Source organism: Argopecten irradians, chromosome 10 (assembly GCF_041381155.1).
Source record: "Argopecten irradians isolate NY chromosome 10, Ai_NY, whole genome shotgun sequence".
NCBI classification, from domain to species: domain Eukaryota; kingdom Metazoa; phylum Mollusca; class Bivalvia; order Pectinida; family Pectinidae; genus Argopecten; species Argopecten irradians.
This window is the reverse complement of record NC_091143.1, coordinates 14,741,156-14,762,127: the sequence shown is the minus strand read 5'-3', so window position 1 is coordinate 14,762,127 and position 20,972 is coordinate 14,741,156. Positions and strand designations below refer to the sequence as shown.

The 20,972-nt window shown below is 34.4% G+C and overlaps 1 protein-coding gene across 4 annotated transcripts; it reads right to left on the bottom strand.

The window, feature by feature from the left end:
* Window positions 1-144: 144 nt before the first annotated feature.
* LOC138333201 (paramyosin-like) lies at window positions 145-16,477 on the bottom strand. 4 transcript variants are annotated; one of them, XM_069281414.1, is made up of 5 exons: window positions 16,198-16,477; window positions 8,835-9,733; window positions 6,197-6,238; window positions 4,857-5,080; window positions 145-2,242 (listed from the first exon to the last, which is right to left on the bottom strand). In XM_069281414.1, the coding sequence occupies exons 2-5, from the start codon at window positions 9,624-9,626 to the stop codon at window positions 2,185-2,187; spliced, it is 1,116 nt and encodes a 371-aa protein (XP_069137515.1). In that variant the 5' UTR covers window positions 9,627-9,733; window positions 16,198-16,477; the 3' UTR covers window positions 145-2,184. The 4 variants fall into 4 exon arrangements, with proteins under 4 accessions (XP_069137515.1, XP_069137514.1, XP_069137512.1 ...); XM_069281413.1 differs by having other exon boundaries at window positions 4,877-5,080; XM_069281411.1 differs by having other exon boundaries at window positions 4,829-5,080; window positions 16,198-16,475.
* Window positions 16,478-20,972: the final 4,495 nt, after the last annotated feature.

Sequence of the window (20,972 nt, the reverse complement as noted above, 5' to 3'; positions counted from 1 at the left end):
TGATTTTGTGTCTGTGTAACTCTAAATTATAATCCTTATATATTTTACAGTCTTAACATTATGTTTACTTTAACCATGCTTCTACGATTGTTTCTGTATGCATTATTTCTCGTTAGAATTTTAAATTAAAAATCAAACAACACATTTAAGTTTCGGAACCACATTTACTATTTCTTCAATCACATATTCACATTGTTTGGCACATTTTAAAACAACAATGTAGATGTTTATGGACGGAATGTTCTTCGTTCATAACTATGGACACTTGTCATTAAATACGGCACACTATCATCCGCCGTACGTGTTATCACAGAATTTGTATTAACATATTGTAATTATCATAAATGCGGCGTTTTTATTGTTTTTGAATTGTTTCATAAATTTATTGTATATTTGCACAATAATTTCAGAAACAAGACCAGCATACCTTAAAAAACACCAAATTCAACAGAACGCGATAGGCACGGAAAGTTAGTTAACGTGTAACTATATGAAACAATGAATCAATGAATATACCTATGGAACATGATTAACTTACAAAACAAATTCACACACATGATAAATATTACTAACTATACAAATCTTTAACGTTCCCAGACCCAGCTGCTACTCTCAAAGACGCCATACACTTTTTGGACAATTTAGAACTGATACAGTATAACTTGTCTAAACCGGATGTGAACGGGGGACCAGTCGATTTGTTCGGTTTATACAGGTGTTCGGTTTATGGAGGATATAACCTTATCACAATATGTTCACATGGAAATCATCAGAAGAACTGTTTTATTACAGCACAAACATTTATTCTCACATATGTACATGGTAGAACACAGAATTTCATCCTACGTTTTCTTGGTTTCTGAGGTATACATGTACGATCAATTTCTCTCGGTGTGCTACATTCAAATGAACTCTCAGGAGTTATGTGTATGTTTTATTGTTAGAATTGACCGTGAAAAGTATTCACAAATACAATGTACATGTAACGAAACCGTAGAATGAAAACTGAAAAGTTATCTAGACCTTAGTATACCGGTACAGGTAAGTCCCCTTAGGAGCCTCATGATCAGTCCCATGTTGTGAAAACATTGTTGCCGGTTTGCCCAAGTTAATTTTACAAAGAAAGGTATAGTAAAATTTCCTAGACAGTTCCGGTTTTCAGAGTAGACAGGTTCCGGATTATGCAGGTTTTGGGTACTATAGTTTATTAAGAAATTTTCCGGGACCAAACAAATTAATCGGTATTGACAAGTTTCCGGTTTATACAGGGTTCGGTTTAGACAAGTTATACTGTATACACATATAGTAAGTATTTGGTCGCTACGATATCCGAAGTACACAGATCATAGTAAATGTATATACGTATATATTCTAGAACAATTAAGTACATGTTTTTGTTTTTTAATAAAGTTAATCGTATATGTTTATTCATATTTCAATATACCGGGTAAATTACTTTTTATGATATGATATTTATTGATAATTATTAATACCGACAATCAAAATTCATAATCAAATTTCAGATTCAAGAGACAACAAAATATTTAATATAGTTCAGTCTTTTAGATATAAAAACAAATGATGCTGAAACAATCGGCGATGCAGTTGCTCCAAGCTTACATGTAATGACCACATATATGAGAAATAATTGCATCTTTCCAATATGATTTTTCCTTAGCTTGTTCGGTAACATACTAATGCATACTAGAAGAGCAGTACGTGAAGCCAGACTAGACAACAATGGTGGTCCACCATGTCCTCAACCTGTGGCCATCCCCTGTTACAACTTCAAGATAAATAAGAAATGTTTACCATGGTTCCCAGTAGGTCTTTAATGAGGATAAGATCTGTCAATGAACAGATTGAGTATCATTTCGTCAGAAAGTTTTGCACTTAAACATTTTGGTAATATTACATAAAACCAGTTTTTGCCTAGAAATAGATATTTCCATTAGGTTTTAGACCATCAATCAAATAGAAAAGGAGGGAAATAAATATATAATACATTTCACACAGAAAAATCATTGCTTTTTCTAGTTTGAATATATCGCCATATTTTTACGTTCATTTTTGTTTACATTGCGTCAGAGCCTGGCTTCTCCTCATGTCATTTGCCATAGAGCATCTCTTTGGGAAGAGGGCGTGGTTTCATTAGTTTGGTCAACCTTGACCTTTGTTCCTGGGTCAGTGAAGGGAGTCTCGCTGTAGCCGAGGAAATACGGGAACTCGCCGGCCTTTGCTTCTGCAAGTGTATAAGATTCATGTATAGAAATAAGAAATAAAAGCAATAAACTTCATTGGGTTTCAAATACCGTATAACGGGTTATTTTCGCCACTCGCAAATTATCGCCATTTGTACCCCAAAATGAATATTTTCTGATAATACTATTTTATTAGTACATCTGATAATCATTGGTACCCAATATGCCTGTATAATTTACCTGACAATTTCAATGATTACGGGAAATATATATCTAAGCAATATTTTCTCATTTGAATATAGATATCATTGTTATTCATATTTCATAATACTATTGTTATTTCAAGGGGATTATTGCTCAATTTCGCCAGTCTTCCTTCCGCATGAAAATACATAATTTTGTTATTGACGAAACGATAATGGGAATTTTTCGTTGAAAGAGGAAAGCATCCCATTGAAGACATTTTAGAAATCAATGCAAGTTCCTTGTATCCAAACGGTAACCTTGCTGTTGAGCTGTACATCGAAAAAAAAATTGAGAAGTTTTCATTTTTTCCCAAAACCAAAAGGATCCATAAACGACCGGTTTTCTTGATAGAAGTAGCTGTAGTCAGCATTATAACAACACTGAATCGAAAATAAGCAAAGTGATATATCGCAAACTTTTTTTTCACAATTAAAAACCTGTTTGATTTTTCATGAGATTAAGATATACAATTTAAATTCTAACAACCAGAATCGCTGATAAAATCTCGTCTTCTTATAAGAAGCAGAAAAAAATTACTGCATTTAAATAAATGAAATTCACGGACGATCGACGGTACAACATGCTAAAGGTTACCTTCAACTTAGGCAAAAAAATGTCTGTTTAGGGTTACCCGACCGACTCTATTATTTTTTTACCCCCGACCCTAATTTTGTGTCCACTTTTCTACAAAAAAAAAAAAAAAAAAAAAAAAAAAGTCGGGATTTCAATCTCAGACTCCGGTTCCGGCCATTACTTAAAAGAAGAAAAAATCCCGACCTACAGACCCTATTTTTTGCCAATGAACCCTAAACAGACATATTTTTCTATGTTGTTACATTTATATACAGTATCTATAATTTCATCATGCGATTATTAGCATTGTTATAACTTCACCATATTTTATATAACAATAAAAAATGTTAATCGACTCTAATATCAAATTCGCAAAACGTTGCGTTACATTATGGTAATCCATATATATATATATATAGGTTAACACAAACATTTGGTATTAATTTGGCGAGTAAGCGAGTTAAAGACAAGCTTGGCGGTATGGACATGACTCAGACTGGCTTGGTGGTTATGGCTGGTAGCAATTCCCACAATGATATGAACATGATTAACATACTCAAAAGCAGAAAATATATTTCTCACATGACCGAATAAAAGATTTTCGAACATGAAATTATTATACAACAAGCAAAATTAATTATTCAAATAAAAAATTGATTTAAACAAAATGCAAATTCGTCCTTCAACGATCCATCGGTAACACCAGTTGTTTGATTATATAAGAGATTACCTAAATCCGAATCTAAGTAGATCACCGAGATGCTAAAGACTATGGAACACATTTGTAACCAACTACACATTTTATAATTTTCTGAGTAAGGGGCATTGTAACTAGTATATCGAGTATCATTCATGATGTTATACATTGACTGTGTACGTTTTCTCATTGCTTGTTACAGGGTTTTTTTCAGGAACAAATGCTACACAACGACTTTGCTGTTGGGTTTTGCCTAGATCATATAATTGCACTGTGATTTATAAGAGAAAAGAAAATGAGAGGGGATCACTATCATTGATTTTTCTCTATATTTGAATATTACTTCCGTCGTCCTTTGTGATAGATATTATTCGTAATTAGGCTTTGAATAAAAAGCGAAATTAAGAGGTTTTCCCAATATATCATGACGCTGAATAACTCTTGACACAAAAAGGGTTGTACATCCATAAGATAAATAAATCCGGAGATCTCGTGTTTGATAACATTGAAAAGGCATTCATGTAATATGCTGTATGGTCATATGTAGCAAGAACGAAATTTGCTCTTAGGAAAAACAGCCATAGTTGTAAAAATTTCCTTGTGTGAGCTTGCGACACTGGAATATTTCACCTTTTTAATAATGACAGGTAGTTATACCTAAATTAGTTTTAAATCAAATACCTGAGCTAATTAAAGATATCATATCATTTTGAATTCTAAGATAAACTGTTGCTTTAATTTCTTATGAAGTATTTGCATTTTTTTAAATTTTCTTCTGGCGTTTTGTAAGCTCTTCGAGTTGTTATAATTATTACTTTCGTCAATGCCTGTCGGCCAAAGGATGACAAGCTGTATATATATTGTATATATTATAATTTATGAATTTTCACCAGTTTTCATTACACGACTGATGAAACTTTCATATTTAAGCAAAGGAAAATAAATGATTTGTTTATGATATAATATAACATGATTGGTTTAGTTAGGATGGGTCTATCTATAGTATGGTAGCATGCGATGATGAGGATTATAAGGATCAAACCACTGAAATCACCATAGCCAGATTGTTATTGATGCCACACCACGCGCCAATAGCCTTTAAGTCACTTACTTCGTCAATTGATTGTACAAATGCATACGAGAAAGACTTTTCCCTGACCGGAAGGCCAATCGTCTCCGTGTACGTAGCATTGTGTCCAGACAGGATCTGGTTTTGACTGACCCCTATCTTTCCTGCTCTGGGATCAACAACCATGGGTTGACTATTGCTGAACATTCGGTTAAAGTTGCCGTCACGATTTGACAGTTCCATTCGGTATCTTTGTACTTCCTTTCGGAGCTTCTCGACTTCATCGTTATAATCCTGTAAAATCATATAATAGAGGTCCCGAATCTTGACATATCAACACAAAATAATGAGTTTGACATTTTTATGCAAATTCGAGCCTAATGATATTTGAAAACGACAAACAATACATTTCACACAGGAACAATGAAAATATAACAAGAATTTCTGCAACACAGGCCTGGAGATTAACAATAGATTTGGACATGGAGATGATCATTGAGGTAGAAACGGCACGGTAATTGATATCACATTAGATATTTCATTTTGATAGAGTAATCTTTTATTATTCATGTTTTTGTAATAATAGTCATATACATGTACCACGATAAAACATGTGTAAAATTAAGAGTAATTTGTTGATATAGTATGTTGATTAATAAATTTCTGAAAGGTAAATTTTTATGTAAATTGAATTGCACAGTATGAATGGTAGTCATGAATTAAATGATAAAAATTGTGAATGAATGAGAAAGAAATTGATCCATAAATATTTAGCTGATATAGGAATAGAATCTAAACTGGCTTAGTAAGCTGGTTAAAACTCATACATATTGTAATTTACACTAGCAAAATGTAGGACATAGTGCATAGCAAATGCTTTGATGAAGTATCAATTGTTTTATCTCGAATGGCATTGTATCAAAATATCAAAACACTATTCATTAGAATATAGGAAGGGGAGGTAACTGTTAATTCACTCGGTATTGATAATGCAAAATAGAATGATAAAAACAAGTTTGAAAGCCGTGTAGAAGGCTTGGATTTTCTGATTAAGCAAAGCTAATTAATGCTCGTAAGAAATGAAATGAAATTAATAAAATTCTATAAAAATATCGTTTTTCCCTTTTTCGAATACTGAATATATCACAGCCGTTCTTGTTACTTAATCAACCAATATATTAGGGCGTAATTCGTCTGATAGATACTAAAGAATTCTACAGTATATACAGTGTATGCTAGATATGTAATGATATATAAATCAAGAGAAAATGCACAGACACCAAATTTCCCATAATGATAATGACGTCAAACGTGGTGATAACGTTCACACGTGAAGATAATGACGTCACACGTGAAAGTGATGACGTCACACGTGGCGCGGTAGTGGAGTATGGTCACTACTAATGTTACCTGGTGGTGTTTATCTTTGGGCGTGCTGGGCATCTGTATTTTCTGAAAGTTCAGGTCAGGTATAAATGTGTGTTATTCTCACCTTGTAATAAGTTACACTTACAGCCATATTTAAGGCCAAAGGATTTCTAGATTTATCCGTTGAGGCAAAAGATAAGAAGACCTTTTAAAAAAAATCACCTTTAAATTGCTGACGAAGATACTAAAATGCAAATAAAACCACCAAATTAACGGGGAGAAAAGAAAAATACCAATTAAACTGGATTTAAGACCGTAGAATAGTGCACTTGTAATAAAGATAAATACAAGTGGATGTATCTCGAATCAACCAAAAGAAGATGTCGGTTATGAATACTTGAATTAAAACTAAAAATAATCATTGGAGAATAGCAATAATGTCTGAAAGGACAAACAGTTCGATGTAATAATACACGACAGACAGAACAACATTTTCGAACTTGCGATCTACTTTTTTTATTTTCCTAGCTAAACATACCTGGGGCGTATACCACTGCATTTCATCCCTGTTCTATATACAAAAGTGCCATATTTCACGGACTTTTTATTGGCTTTTAAATTAACATTTGATGCTCTTAGTAATTATTTTCAACTATATGGAGGTCATTGGTTAACTGGTATACAGAATGTTCTAGTACATGTATGTTGGTATGAATAGGAGGGACAGCATGTTACGGAAAAGGTTTGGGATATAAAATGTTTAAACAGTAGGGAATGTGCTTCTTATGGGCAGATACAAACATCAAAAGGTTGGTTACAAAACAATACTGTAATATTTTACACAACCAGGAGGTGTACGACTCTCGATCAGGCAGTTGTAACATAAAAGGGTGGTTATAGAATAAAATAAGGCTGTATAATGGCTTATTCTGTATTGGCAAATTAGAGAGTTATCTTCTCTTGCAGGTATGTATTGATTATGACGTCATGCTTTTCGGTGTATAACGTCATAAGTTTTTCAGAGAAAACAACGAGAGTTTCGCTCACAAAATAATGACGTCACAATGGATACCGACCTGCAAGGGAGGTAACTCCACAATATGGGAATATTAATGATAAACGTACACCTAGACTGTGATGATTAAACGTTCACCTTTAGTATGTAATATAAAAACCATGCAAATAAGTAACATAAGGTAAACTAAAGGTATATAGACTAACTTGTTTTACATCATCCTTGATTGGTTCTATGTTCATTCGGGTTATCAGGAGATTTACCTGAGAGGTTTTTGAACAATTTCTCTCCTGCTGAAAACATATGTGTGATGATATATTTGATACGAATATCACATGTATACATTCAGATTTCACCTGATGTCAATCAGAGAGAACTTGATTTTCTAATACTTATTATTAGAGTATTTATTCGAATGTATGTGTACTATTCAGCTTGTGTATGCTGAATGAAATAATGGAATGCAATTTTTTCCAGGTGTGTCATATATGCGACATTCGAAAAATAAATACGGTCAATTTAGCTCTAGTGTGAATTTTACTATAATCACATCTTGATGTAAACGAAGAGTGTGCTCTTATCATAAATAGTAATGTTTTGGATGTTCTAAATTTTGTTTCTTCAGTTTTCACCAGTTATTCCTTAACAAACATCACTTATACTATAGTGTTTTGCACTTGCAAACGAGACACGATATTTCATTTTGAAGTGATAGTTACTAACATTTTATGCATTATTCACAAATACATAAAAATTTTATGCATAATTCACAAACACATAAAACATTTTTGCATGATTCATACATGGCTAAAAAGGGCCTACCAAACATCGATTTTCAATATACGTACAGTTAACCTATCGCACCGGTCTGTCAACAGTGCTCTGTGATGTTTACTCCGAATAGCTAATATTTGTCCACGGACATAAGAGTGCCATTAGTAGGTCTATTGACTCGAGCACTAAAGTAGTTAAAATCTATAAAATGTCCATATTAATAGCACATTACTGCTAGTGAATGGTGCTGAATTATTTATACAGTTCATCAATTGATATAAATCACAATAAAAAAAATTGACCGGATTCCAAAACTTAGTTGAACTTAATTTGTTTTTGTTTTCACCTGTCAAATTTAAACATTGATTGCGCAAAAGTCTTATAAAGCTATACTTCATTTTAAAAATGTAACAAAAACATATTTCAGCACAATGCATACTTCTTACCGGGAGGCATTTTCGTTACGGCTAAGTAAACGTACACATTCACATTCAGACACATTATTGTCTTCATGATTTTTTTTTACACAAGCAATGATTACAGGGAAACAATGCCAACATTTTCAATCATCATTTAGGGCCATCAATTTCAATCAAGTTAAGCAGGCAACCTATTGTGTTGACCATGATAGTGTACATTTAACATCAAGTTTACTACGAACGTACACAAGACCGTATGCACAAACTGTAATCTAAATATTCAAAATAATTGTAAGATATTGTGATATAATTTGTATACAATAATTTGACAAGTTAATTAAAAAATAACCACACATTAAAACAAAATGGAATTATACTTTGGAATGTAAATTGAAATGTCGATCTCATATGCATTCGACCATATAGTTAAACAAACCACCGTATTATTAAAAGATTGCCCTCGATTACTTACCGTGAAGTTGGTCGCGCTCCTTGGAGGGGGCACACTATTCTGTTGCTGGTTTTGCTGTCTCTGTTGTGTAGCTACTACTTCTGCCACTTTTCTACCAAAATCTTTCTTCAGATTTTTTAAATCTGTCTCTAATTTCACATTTTTAGCCTCCAATTGAATTTTATTCCTATGCGTTTCCTCCAAAAGAGCTTGAAGCTGAGCTAACTCTCGCTCCAGTTTCTCATTGGTCCTTTCTAATTCCTTTATGGCTTCTTGATATTGAACCTCCTTATCAGAGGAACTTTTCTCAAGTTCGGCTAACAACCGCCGTAATCTCTCAAGTTCTCGATTTTTGCTCTGAATCTCCTCATTTTTAATTTTCAGTTGTTCTGCAACACCCTCTCTTAATTTCTCAATGTCTTTCTGAGCATTAATCAACAAGTCCCGTAAATTTTGACTGTCCGATTTTTCCTCGGACAACTGTTTTTCTAGAGCTTGGATCTGCTGTTTCCACTGCTCTTCTCTTGCGTTGGCTTGCTCTTGGATAGCCTCTTTTACTCGTTCTTTCCCTGCTAACCGTTCCTTATCCAGTAGAGCCTCTAAGTCCTTCCGTTTCTGGTCCAGCGAAGCTATCCTTCCCTCTGCATCCTCTAACACCAATGATAGTTCGAATTCATACGCATCCTTAATGGCTTCTATCTCAACCTCTTTTTCATGGTTTCTTGTGAAAAGCATATGAACTACCTGCGTCAATTCCGCCACTTTTTTCGACATTCGAAAGTCGAATGTTTTCTTTTTGTCTATCGTCGCCATAATGACGATGTGTTATCGCTCTCAGTCAGTATGTATTATAAGAAATCAACTATAAGCCGCTGCTATCAGCATATCTGTCTAATCATGGGTGTGTGTTGATCTTCATCCTACAAAATAGAGAGAATATTGAAATAAAAATACAAAAAGGCATAGTGGTACTATAACTGTTCGTCTTTGCAATCCATATACCATCCGATATCAGACATATCGGTAAGCATCACTTACAACGAATATTGCCAATACAACCCTGATCACCTTTGCATCTCTGATCTACATAAACAGAATCAAGCTACAACTGCATATTGACTCAATGGAAATGAGTGTATAATTGATTTATAGACAAGCACTTGAACCACGGTGTACAAAGCGTAGTAATATGTATAAGGGCCATTGGTTGAAATATATTGAACGATTCATTATGGTGTAACGGTTATAAGAACCGTGGTAACAATATTGGGTGTCTGATATTACCTCTATCACCCTTTGCCTTTTCCCCTCTCAAATTTGCACGCAAACAATTATAATGGAAGCTGGCTTATTGGCTTAGATTTTTAAAAGTTTCTTTGGCCACGATTTCAACGACGACAACGAGGGTCATTTTTCATGATCTGACCATATGCTTTCTCTCTATCTTCAGTTTGACACGCGTATAAATGACACTAGACACAGCTACTTTTAGAAAGATCATAAGGACAACGAACAAACAACCATTCCCCCGTCCCCCCTCACAAAAAACACCAAAACAACAATTAAAACTACTTATAATACCATAATAGTCAGAGCCTATCAGAGACGTTCGCATTAGGACATGAAACACCTAATATCATTTCAATATAGGTTAACAATGGCGAAAGGCTTAAAGGTGCTCTGCCGTTATTATTGACATAAATTATTGATTTCTTATTAATATCTTGGTAACGTAATTCTGTGCGCTACCTACGTAGTTATGTAGGTCAATGGTTACAATGTAGTATCTTTCCTTGAAAATCCTATAGAATATTGGCTTAATAGGTGGCTGTTGTTGAAATTAGAAAAAAAATATACATCCAAACTGCTTTATTGAAATGATTATGCCTTATTATGCAATGTACTTATAATTATGATATGAAATTAATCAAACTAAATTTAATAATGTAGTCCTAATACTTCTACACAGTTATAAATGACAGATTCCAATGAGATAATACAGAAATGTGTTAAAGGTTCAATGCGTGTTCGTATATTTAATTAATTCTTTAGTTAATATGTCATATCTGTATGAACGTCTATGTAAACTTAATGTGAAAAGGTATGGAGGCACAGTCTTCACTAAGTGTGAGGCGCTGGTGTGGTTGTGAATATGTTGTTGGACTTATTATGTAGTATAATTATTATGCTTCGTTTTAGATCCTTTTTGTAGACTGTGAAACTATACTCTATCAAATAATGTGAGTTTATAATGAGATGTATATGGTACACGGTACTAACATTTGTAATTCAAATCAAAAGCAAAAATCAATTTTGTTTGTTTTCCTCTATAGAAGAATCAATATCCTTTCCTTTATCATTTCCATAATTCCATTGATATGCCGAGACGTATATCATTAAATCAATTTCTCTATATCTTAACAAATTGGTGTCAGCGACTCGCCAATTAATTATAAAGCTCAAAACATAAAATACAGTAACGAGAGTTAAAGTTACTTGAGCGATTTGAAGATCAAACTCATGTATGAGATTTAGAATTTCAATAAAATCAGATATGTATTTTTCCATAAAGTGTATTACAACGAAAATAACTTATTTGCATTCTATCAATAAATGTTGCCGTAAGCTAATTAGAAACAATGTTCACATGCACATGTACACTGTATTCTGAATTTAGTGATAGAAGTCTTTTTAACTTTAAGTAGGATAGATTCGAGGATAATTCCATAAAGCATACAATCTCTTTTGTTTACTAGTAACATTAGCCTAGGATGTTTCCGAGATTTTCTTTCTTTACAAATAAATATTGTCTCATTATCGTATTTTTTAAACAAACTACCCACATTGAATGTGTTTGATAGTGTTTATACATGTTTACAAACGGATACCATCTACAGCTACAATTGTCTTGTTCAAACTGCTTCTCATCAGGACAAAGGGGTGAACATTTGTAATGTATAAAATCCTGGGTAGAAGTTACTTGCTTCAAGTCTTTTTATAGTACTCAACGGGGTGGTGCCATAGGTTTTCATCTTGGAAATACTACTCTTTAACCTTTCTAAGACGTGCGATTGTAAAGGTTAAGGTGTATCTGCTCAATAACGAATTTACCAATGTCTGATTGTAAAAAGCATAAATGTTGTTTGCAATATGTTTTTCAATCCCGTTTTATACAGACCCTCGTACCATCGGCCCTATAACATAAAGGTGTTACATGTAAGTCTTTAGCGATATCAGTACAGAATGACCAATATTTTGTGCAATCACAGTATCCATTGTGCAAAATATATTATGGTAAAATCTGGAATTTTTAAAGTTATTTAATTTTGTGAAACAAAATTTTCAATGTGCCAGTATGTAATATATATTAAATTAATGTTTTTTTTAAAGAATTGATTACACTAATACGTGTAATCATCGGTCCAATGTATATTAAATTACTATAATGTCTTTCTTGTGTAAACTTGCTTTGAAACATATTAAGAATTTTTAATGCATTGCTTAAGAGAGTATGTTAACACCCGTAATGATATATATATATAAATAAAATCTGTTTGTATATAGTTTGTCTTTCTCTGGATCGACCATCATGGTTGTTGTAAATCGTTTGAAGGGCGCATAAATAAGCGGATTGTTCTTCTCATCATTGATTGTTTACTGGTATGAGCTTTGTATTTTGTTCCCATTGTGTCTATAGTGCATTCATGTTTATAAATTCGATCATAGATACCGTATCCAGTATAGGTATATATAGACGTATACCTAACGGGGCCATTCAGGCGTCACCTCACACAAAGACATTGTACTTAGCATAGCTAGTTAGTGTGTATGTAGGTATTTACGGGAATAAGGTAATCCCTGTACACTGTTCTGGGGTTTGTTAGGAAACAAAAAAATCAACAAAATCATTATTCTGAATAGGTTACACAAACAATATCATAAGTGTTATCGGTGACAAATATTTTCGGGAACAATCATATTTGAGTGTTGTTTTGCTTGTATCTTATTTGACAACGACTTTTATCACGTGACCATTTCAAACATTTTCTGTATACAATCAATGAGTATTTACTTTAGATAACATATAAGACAACTTAAAATTGATGTGTGTATTTCATGTAACGTGAAACTTGTAGCATTCGTTGAAATGTTTAGTTAACTTTATATATTCAAAAATTAGTATTTCAGCATCAAGGTACCTCTGATTGTAAAAGGTTTGAATAGGGAAATTAATAGACCTATCATCATATAGTGATCGACAATAAAAAATACGTTTACTCTTGTGGAGCTCGTACGTGATTTAATTCTCCTTAAACGTTAGCAGTGATACTTTAAACAATTTTTTCGCGGCTACTTAATTTCGCGTATCCATGCCTTACTACTAACTACTATCAGATTGGAACAGTTATTACCTCAAGATATTTGTAAAATCACAAAACTCGAATCTTTCAAAACAGCCCTCACAAAACTACCATAAAAATCCCCCCTTTTTTAAAAATCGACTCAATCCTTGGTTTTAGCACACCACCATGTGACATAAACTTCATCCTGTTGAAGGTGGTCATTATGATGAAGAAGTAGAAGTACTAATTTAATCTCCTGCGAAACTCAATCGCACGCGAATATTAGTTGGTTTCGATATGTTTAATATCCTTTTCAGTTAGGATAATGTGTTTATTATACCGTATTCGTTATTTACAGGCCTAATCTGAGAACTCTTAATGGAATATAATGTAATTTCACTTAAATATTTCAGCATCTTCCTAGGTGTTTATTTTCGGTTCCATTTTCATAAAATTGTAAACATTTATTTTGTGTTAAAGATCAAATTATTACATTCTTTTCGGGAATGATGTCCAATAGGTATGCTTGTATTTAATGTGTAATAATTGACAGTGAAACACCCATCTTAACATGCCATCAATTACCGTACAGAGATGTTTTTTGATATTCAAAAGAATTAAAATAATCCGATTATTCACAACTGAATGTAAAAGATTAACGTTAATATCCGAGCGCTTTGTTGGGGTTAAACAAGTAGTGCATGTTTAGGCTTATATACTGTAGTTCATTTACTTTTGTACAAATATGATAAACATGTTCATCATTGTGAAGTAGGGTTGTTTACAATGAAGAGAAATATAGGAAATAAAACGATCTAGTAGTACTCTAATGCACCGATGATTGCAGAACTTGGAAAATTGAACATCTCACTGTCCTGTTTGTTTTGTGAAACGTTAACCAAATTATGTTTGGGTCATTCACCGGTATTACGATGGACTCTTGATACTGACTATGGATTCTGATTTAGAAAATTTATTATTGTATTGTATTTAGAAAAGGCGCTACAAAGGACTCAAATATAAATTGATTTTTTACGTATATTGTTGTTTTTGTAGAAGCTATTTCACTCTGTACCTCAGGAAATTACTTTGGAGATACACAATCCATATATATCCGATGAGTAACTAGCCCATATGCTCATTCAATTCTCAAATACAGAATTAATTCAAATTGAATTAATTTGAAATAGAACACCTTGAGTTAGTTATGTTGGTTTTGTTACGATGTGTAATCAACCTCTTACGATAAAAGGTAAATAATTACATCTTGATAGTGTATGCAGAAGGGTGCGAATGACTATTCTAATTATTATCGAAGAAAAGCCAAATTGGTATTTTGAGAGAAACAACAAAATAAACTAAAGTTCACTATGCCAATAGATTGGTGGCCAGTCTGACCTATAAACAACTAAAGGAACATGACCTTATATCGATAGGAAATCTCTACTGATTGAGACTTAATTACTTTCAGAATAGTAAACTACACAAAACCTACATTTCAAGCTTATTGACAGATTTACTTTAACTTCAATTATATAATCGACATATGCGAACCATACCAGCAATATGGTATTCTAGTAGACGTCCAATACTGGTTGCAGATGTAAATGGCTCTATCGTGTATAATATCTGGGTGACATTAAAAGGAGGCTACACGTGAAAAGATTCATCAGGATCAAACAAAGCAAGATCATATGCCGGCAATACTCAATCACCTTTGCTTTTGGTGAAGATGTTTTTTGTATAAATTAACATGATCTCATTCAGTATTGATACACTACTATTTGCGATGTTGGGGGCCTCAAAATCTCTTTTATCGTCTGATGTAGTTATCATCTATAGATCATAATCAATTTCCCAAATGACTGTGGTCGTTTTCATTGTAAGACCTTCCGCTGAATGAAATTGGTTTGTTTTCTATGTACTGGTTACGTATATTTGTTATTCGGGTGTCTGTTATACTGATACTGTTATACCAAGGTCATTTCAATCTATTACTTGGGATTGACACAGTGACAGACCTTCTAGGATTGGCCCTTCAGAGTAGAAGTGATCTCTACTCTGTCCATTGCTCTAGCGGCAACATCTATGCCATCTTCTGAATATATCTCTCAGAATCAGGGAATAACGGCGAAATATGACATCCCATAATAACCTTTGCACTACACAGTTAACATTTCATCAATTAGCCAACATAGGAATGGCATCAATATCTGTAGTATATCAATTACATGTAGCAGGAGTAATATGTATTCATATATGAAATATCTGGATTATCATTATATTTCTTTCAAACATATTTAAATTAAATTACATTCAATTCTGTTTCTGTTTGATTGTATTAAACGTTCTTTTATAATTAAGGTTGTTTAAGGACCTTTGTTGTCAGTAGAGAATTTCATTTTGAAAGTCAAACAAGTTTGAGTGATTAAGTGCTGGAGATAAAAACCCTGTCAGAACAAGTAGCACTGTCTGAGAGGATTGTTCTCGTATATACCCCCATACATAAATCCAGTGGCACATATATGTCCGAGATAGGTTTAAACGTGAATGTTTATTTTGTAATATGTACATTTAACACTGAATCACCTTACTGAAATCTACCCCACCTCTTAAATAGCTAATTCAATTAACTATACCACTAGCCTGAAGTATTTCCCATCGGCGCTAGTTAAACATATATACTGCACATAATTATTCCTTTCACGGAAGCAAGGTTATGTATGTACTGTCATTCAATGAAACTAAAGGCAAATTGATCCGACGATAATGGCAAATACACAATTAATAACTTAAATTTACAACAACGGTACAAAATATAGTGAAAGTGAGATATTTGACCGAAAACGTGTACGCAAATAGGTCACTTTTTGAAAGACATTTTATATAAAGTACATAAGGTTGTCACTTGACAGCGGTCGACTTGGTGTTATCTTTATACGTATCGACAAACACATATACCACTCTACCTGTCCCGTTAAAGCCTTGCTATTTAAACTACCACAATCAAACAAAATAGGAAAATATATATTACAACTTACCTGTAAGTATAACTACATTCCTATATTCGGGTACGTAATGGAGGTGTTGTTGTAAAGTCGGAAAAGACACTATTCGATCTTCCATTTTGTAAAATAACTTCCAAGGATTCCCGTATAGGTTGGGGAGGGTCCCGACATTACAGACGTTTGTGTACCACTATCTATAGAGTGGGGCCTGATCAGACATGGCTCCCGACTACTGTTACCAGCGTCTATTGGGGACGGTAAGGGTATGTACACAGTACTACACAAAAGGCAGGTAGGATCGCTCCACTAGCCACAAATGGCACACGACACGAGCAGATCAACGCAATTGTTTCGTAGCTTTTGACCTCAACTTCTACATAATCCGCTTGGCAATCACGTCCATTAAAATCTGTACGGCTTTTCTAAGGTTTCAAAACGTTATTTAATTAGATTTTTTATTCAACCTTTAACAATAGAAATCAAATAGAGTCCCCGTATATGCCCCGAGAATGCATTGATCCCTGGAAATATAATCTTTTATTATAGAATAATACACCCCTCTCAATAAAACGCATTGTCTCTGTGATTTACATATATATTGGATATGAACAAATATATATGCAGCATGTACAAATCTTTACGTCAGTCCTTCTTTACGCGGAGCTGGACATTGACCGGTTAAACGTCACTGACGGTGCACAAAGTAAGAAAACATTTCATAGCCAGCTAAAGCATACACATATGTCTGCTTATAAAACAACTTCGGGTTCTGTTTGAGAGACAAAGATGGAATAAATGACTCGCGCACTATCACTACTACTGAAAGGTAGTATGTGTGCATATTACAGTTAATCGATTTTTTTTTCGCGTACGATTTATCTAGGTGTATTTCGCGACGACAATAGATCGTAAAACATTAATCGTCGCCATAAGTTAGTTGAACAACCAAATGTAAATAAGACCCATATGAGTTTAAATCATTGTTAAAAAGTTTTTCGGACTGAAATCGCAAAAATAAGTCGCCGGGAAGTTTTACTGTAATCCACGACATCTCAGATATACTGTGACACCTACCATTTGTCAGAATTGTACCTGCTGCCCCTATTGCATGATCGTAATGACGACTTAATTTAGTATCTTATTTTTTCTCTTCTTCCTTACCGATTTTATCTTTCCTAATGCCTCCCTTGGCACCGCCTCACTTTTGGCCTTGAGTTGAGTGTTCGCCCCTGTGAGGAAGGCTCTGAGTTCTGTCCCCTGGCCGAGACACACTAAAGTCTATAAAAGTGGCAGCTTCTGCTCCTGTTTAGCGCTCAGCATTCAAGGAGTTGGACGACTGGTTCGCCTATTGTTAGAACGAGTATACGTACCCGGCCTACTATACCTTAGAGACGACACCATTTTCTGTCTAAAAGTCTTTTGAGCTACATATTGCAGCTAGCCTGTTGTCAGTATAAAGTTAACCGGATGGGGTGTGTTGCTTGTTGTCTCCGGCGGCATGCTTCAGTGATTTGGCACTATAAAAAGGGCAACAGTTTTACTATACAAGAAGACACAACACGAACATACTGCAGTCTCCCAAAACACGCATCTCGCACAACATACACGCAACACGCCGCATACATGGGAGGCCGTCCTTGCATGATCATAGCTGTTAATAGGACGTAAATTAATCAAACAAACAAACAAACTGCGGTATATTCTTGTTGCATCTTCTTGTATAGTGGAACTCTTGACGTTTTTATAGTGCTATATCACTGAAGCATGCCACCAAAGACACAAAGCAACACAGTCAATCCGGTGGTGAACCAGTCGTCTCACTACCTTTATGCTAAGCAGACACAATGTAACGTTTTACTTGTAGAGCTTGCAGTTTTAAATGACCAAGTGATACATGCTTCTGTTGGGTAACAGTATAAAATGTACAAGGAGATCGTAACATACGAGACAATCATCGCAGTCTACAAAATACTTGATATAATCCTAATAAAACAACCAAACAACATAATAAATATATATATATAAAAGGCGACTAAATTTGGGACATTGTCTGTTGGGACGAAGAGAAAATATAAGACCCCAGGCTTAGTCGCCTTTAAAGATTTCATTGCAATGTGAACAGCAGGCACGAACTGCATGAGAGACGTGTTTGTGGAGTAGCAGTATCAAGTGGACAAGAGGTTCACTACCTTGTTAACGCAGTCTAAAAATACTTTAGTGACTTCACACACTTTTGTCGCATATAATTTACCATGATTTACTGCTGATGGAATGGTAGAATCCCAACAAAACAATCAAACGTCACAATCAACGAGCATGAATACATGCACCATCTGAATAGCGCTTGCTGTCCAATTGATCCGAAAATGCGACTAAATTTGGGATATTTCTCTTTAGAAAATCTAACATCTCACTTGACACCGTCAACATAAGAGGTAGATTTTTAGATTTTACTTGCTTAACGTTCAACGAAGAGGGAGTTGAATCACAGTTTGCCCTTGTCAGTACATTGTATTAAATGTTGGTGTGTCCTTCGGCTTCTTCTTAAAGATAGCAATATAAGAAGAGCAAAAGGTCCTCTTTTCAAGTGGACACAATAAAAATATACAGCAGAATCATTGCATACAGGGTAGGCACATCAGGTCCGATCAAGCAACATACATTCCACTACAAAAAGAAGTTACCGCATGAAAGGATAATTTTCACAGTGACAGGAACGGGAGAGTGAGTTGATTGTAGGGGTAACCTGGATCCCTCCGGATTACCCCATATACATAATATCGCATGAGAAAAATATTACTCCACAAAGCTCATTTTTACAGTTTGTTTGAAAAGACACTTGTTTTTGATCAATTTTCCAATCGGCCACATGCTTGGCCGTTCGTCCCGGTTCGCTTTTACTTCTCAAATATTTGCTCATGTTGATTGTTGGTATATATTCATCTCACCTGACAAAAAATATCATTGATTTTCAAACTTTAAACGGTAGAAAACCCCACTTAAAAATTTCATTTCATCATCATAGTTGACTTTGCGTCCATCTAGGTATGCATTGTACAGTGTACTGTAGCTAACACACTGGAATAATGAATGATAAGTACTATCATTGTAGTTAAATAGATGAAATATACCAAATTTATGTACTAGTTAAAGCGTTTACAATTCATATGTCATTTTACAAAAGAAATGTTCAATTTGAAATAAAAGACTTTTCATTATATTTCAACATCGCTTTATAATCAATAAGTACTAAACGAATGATGGGAGGTAACTCTTCTAGAAAATGGAATTTTAAATAAATCTATTGCAAGAAAGGAAAGCAACTCGGATCTCTTTAGTTCATCATATGGAATAAAAAAAATCTAAAATGATCATGGCATCAAAGTCCTCGTTTCGTTGCGTTAGGTTGTAGCGTTTGAAGGGTAATGACAGAAACATTATCAAAAACAAGCTAAAATGTACATCTTCTAGCTTTCGTTGATTATCTTTTTACTAGGTTAGAAGATATTGTTATAATTTCTCTCAGTCTGTCGATGCATGTTGCTGATATCAAGTAGCCATAATTCCATTTCATCCTTACATCACGAGTGCATGTACATGGAAAACATTTTTTTTTATTATTTTATGGGGAATTCCTTTTTATATCCTGTGAATATTACATGTATGGAGTTTAATGGTGTGCTAAAATTTTGAGGAAGGCTCTGAGTTCTGGTCCCTGGCCGAGACCCACCAAAGTATATAAAAGTCGTAGTTTCTGCTCCTATTTAGCGTTCAGCATATAGGGGAAGGGGCGATTGTTGTCAGTATAATGTGACCGGGTGGGGTGTGTTGCCTAGTATCTTCAGCGGCTTGCTGTAGTGATATAGCACTTTATAAAGGGCAAGAGTTCTACTATACACGGACAACACGAATATACAAGGCATGCATGGGAAGCCGTCCTTACAAATTAATCAAACAGAAGTTAACGGTAAATTGCAGTTGATTTACATAAGTATGGGTGCGTCTCCTTTTGAAAAAACAAAAACAAAAACAAAAACACGAATATTATCATCGATTGTTCTTTCGGGTTGCCTATTGAAGCCGAGGAGGACTTCACTAGTAAAGATCGATGTAAAGTAATGTAGTGCACTTCATATCACTATAAGAAGGACAAGAGTTCCACTATACAAGACGACACAATACGAATATACCTCCGTTTCCCAAAACACGCAACATATAAACGCTAAACACCGCAAACATGGAGGCCGTCCTTACATGACATTGGCTGTTAATTAATCAAACAAACAAACTAAGACTGTCATGAAGGAAGCTAAGCACAGTTGTAAAAGGCGATGATAATATTTTTCTTCTCAAACGTCTCTATTGACACCGTATGGTGTTTTACCTTGAGAAAGAGGGATACTCTGGAGTTATACCTGGCCGAGGAACCTTGTCTAAAATGATAAGGTTCTGAAGTTGCTGTTCCTGCTTTGCTCTCAGCATTCAATGAGTTGGGGTAAACGTTTAACCTGTTGTCAGTAGAGTCTTAGCCAGTATACTTCCGTGAGATAGCACTACAAAACAAATAGAAAATTAAATAAGCAGTTAAGGCGACCTCCTCGGTATGCAATATGTTGCATGAGTGAATGTCAGGAGGCTGTGGTATACTTTTGTTGTGGTTTCTGGTATAGTATAACTCTTGTCCTTTTTGTACTGCTATCTCAATGAAGCTTGCCGCCAAACACAGCAAACAGCACATGCACCCGCATCATACAACGTCGATCGCGTTCAATGGTTTGTCTTAGTTGTTTGAACATGGTGTAAACAAA

Bases quoted from the DNA above. Each gene is read 5' to 3' on its own strand.
- LOC138333201 (XM_069281411.1), bottom strand. From the start codon at position 9,626: ATGGCGACGATAGACAAAAAGAAAACATTCGACTTTCGAATGTCGAAA. The intron at 5,081-6,196 runs GTAACATTAGTA...ATGATTTTACAG, and splicing joins CCAAAGATAAACACCACCAG to GATTATAACGATGAAGTCGA. The intron at 2,243-4,828 runs GTAAGTGACTTA...ATACACTTGCAG, and splicing joins TTGTACAATCAATTGACGAA to AAGCAAAGGCCGGCGAGTTC.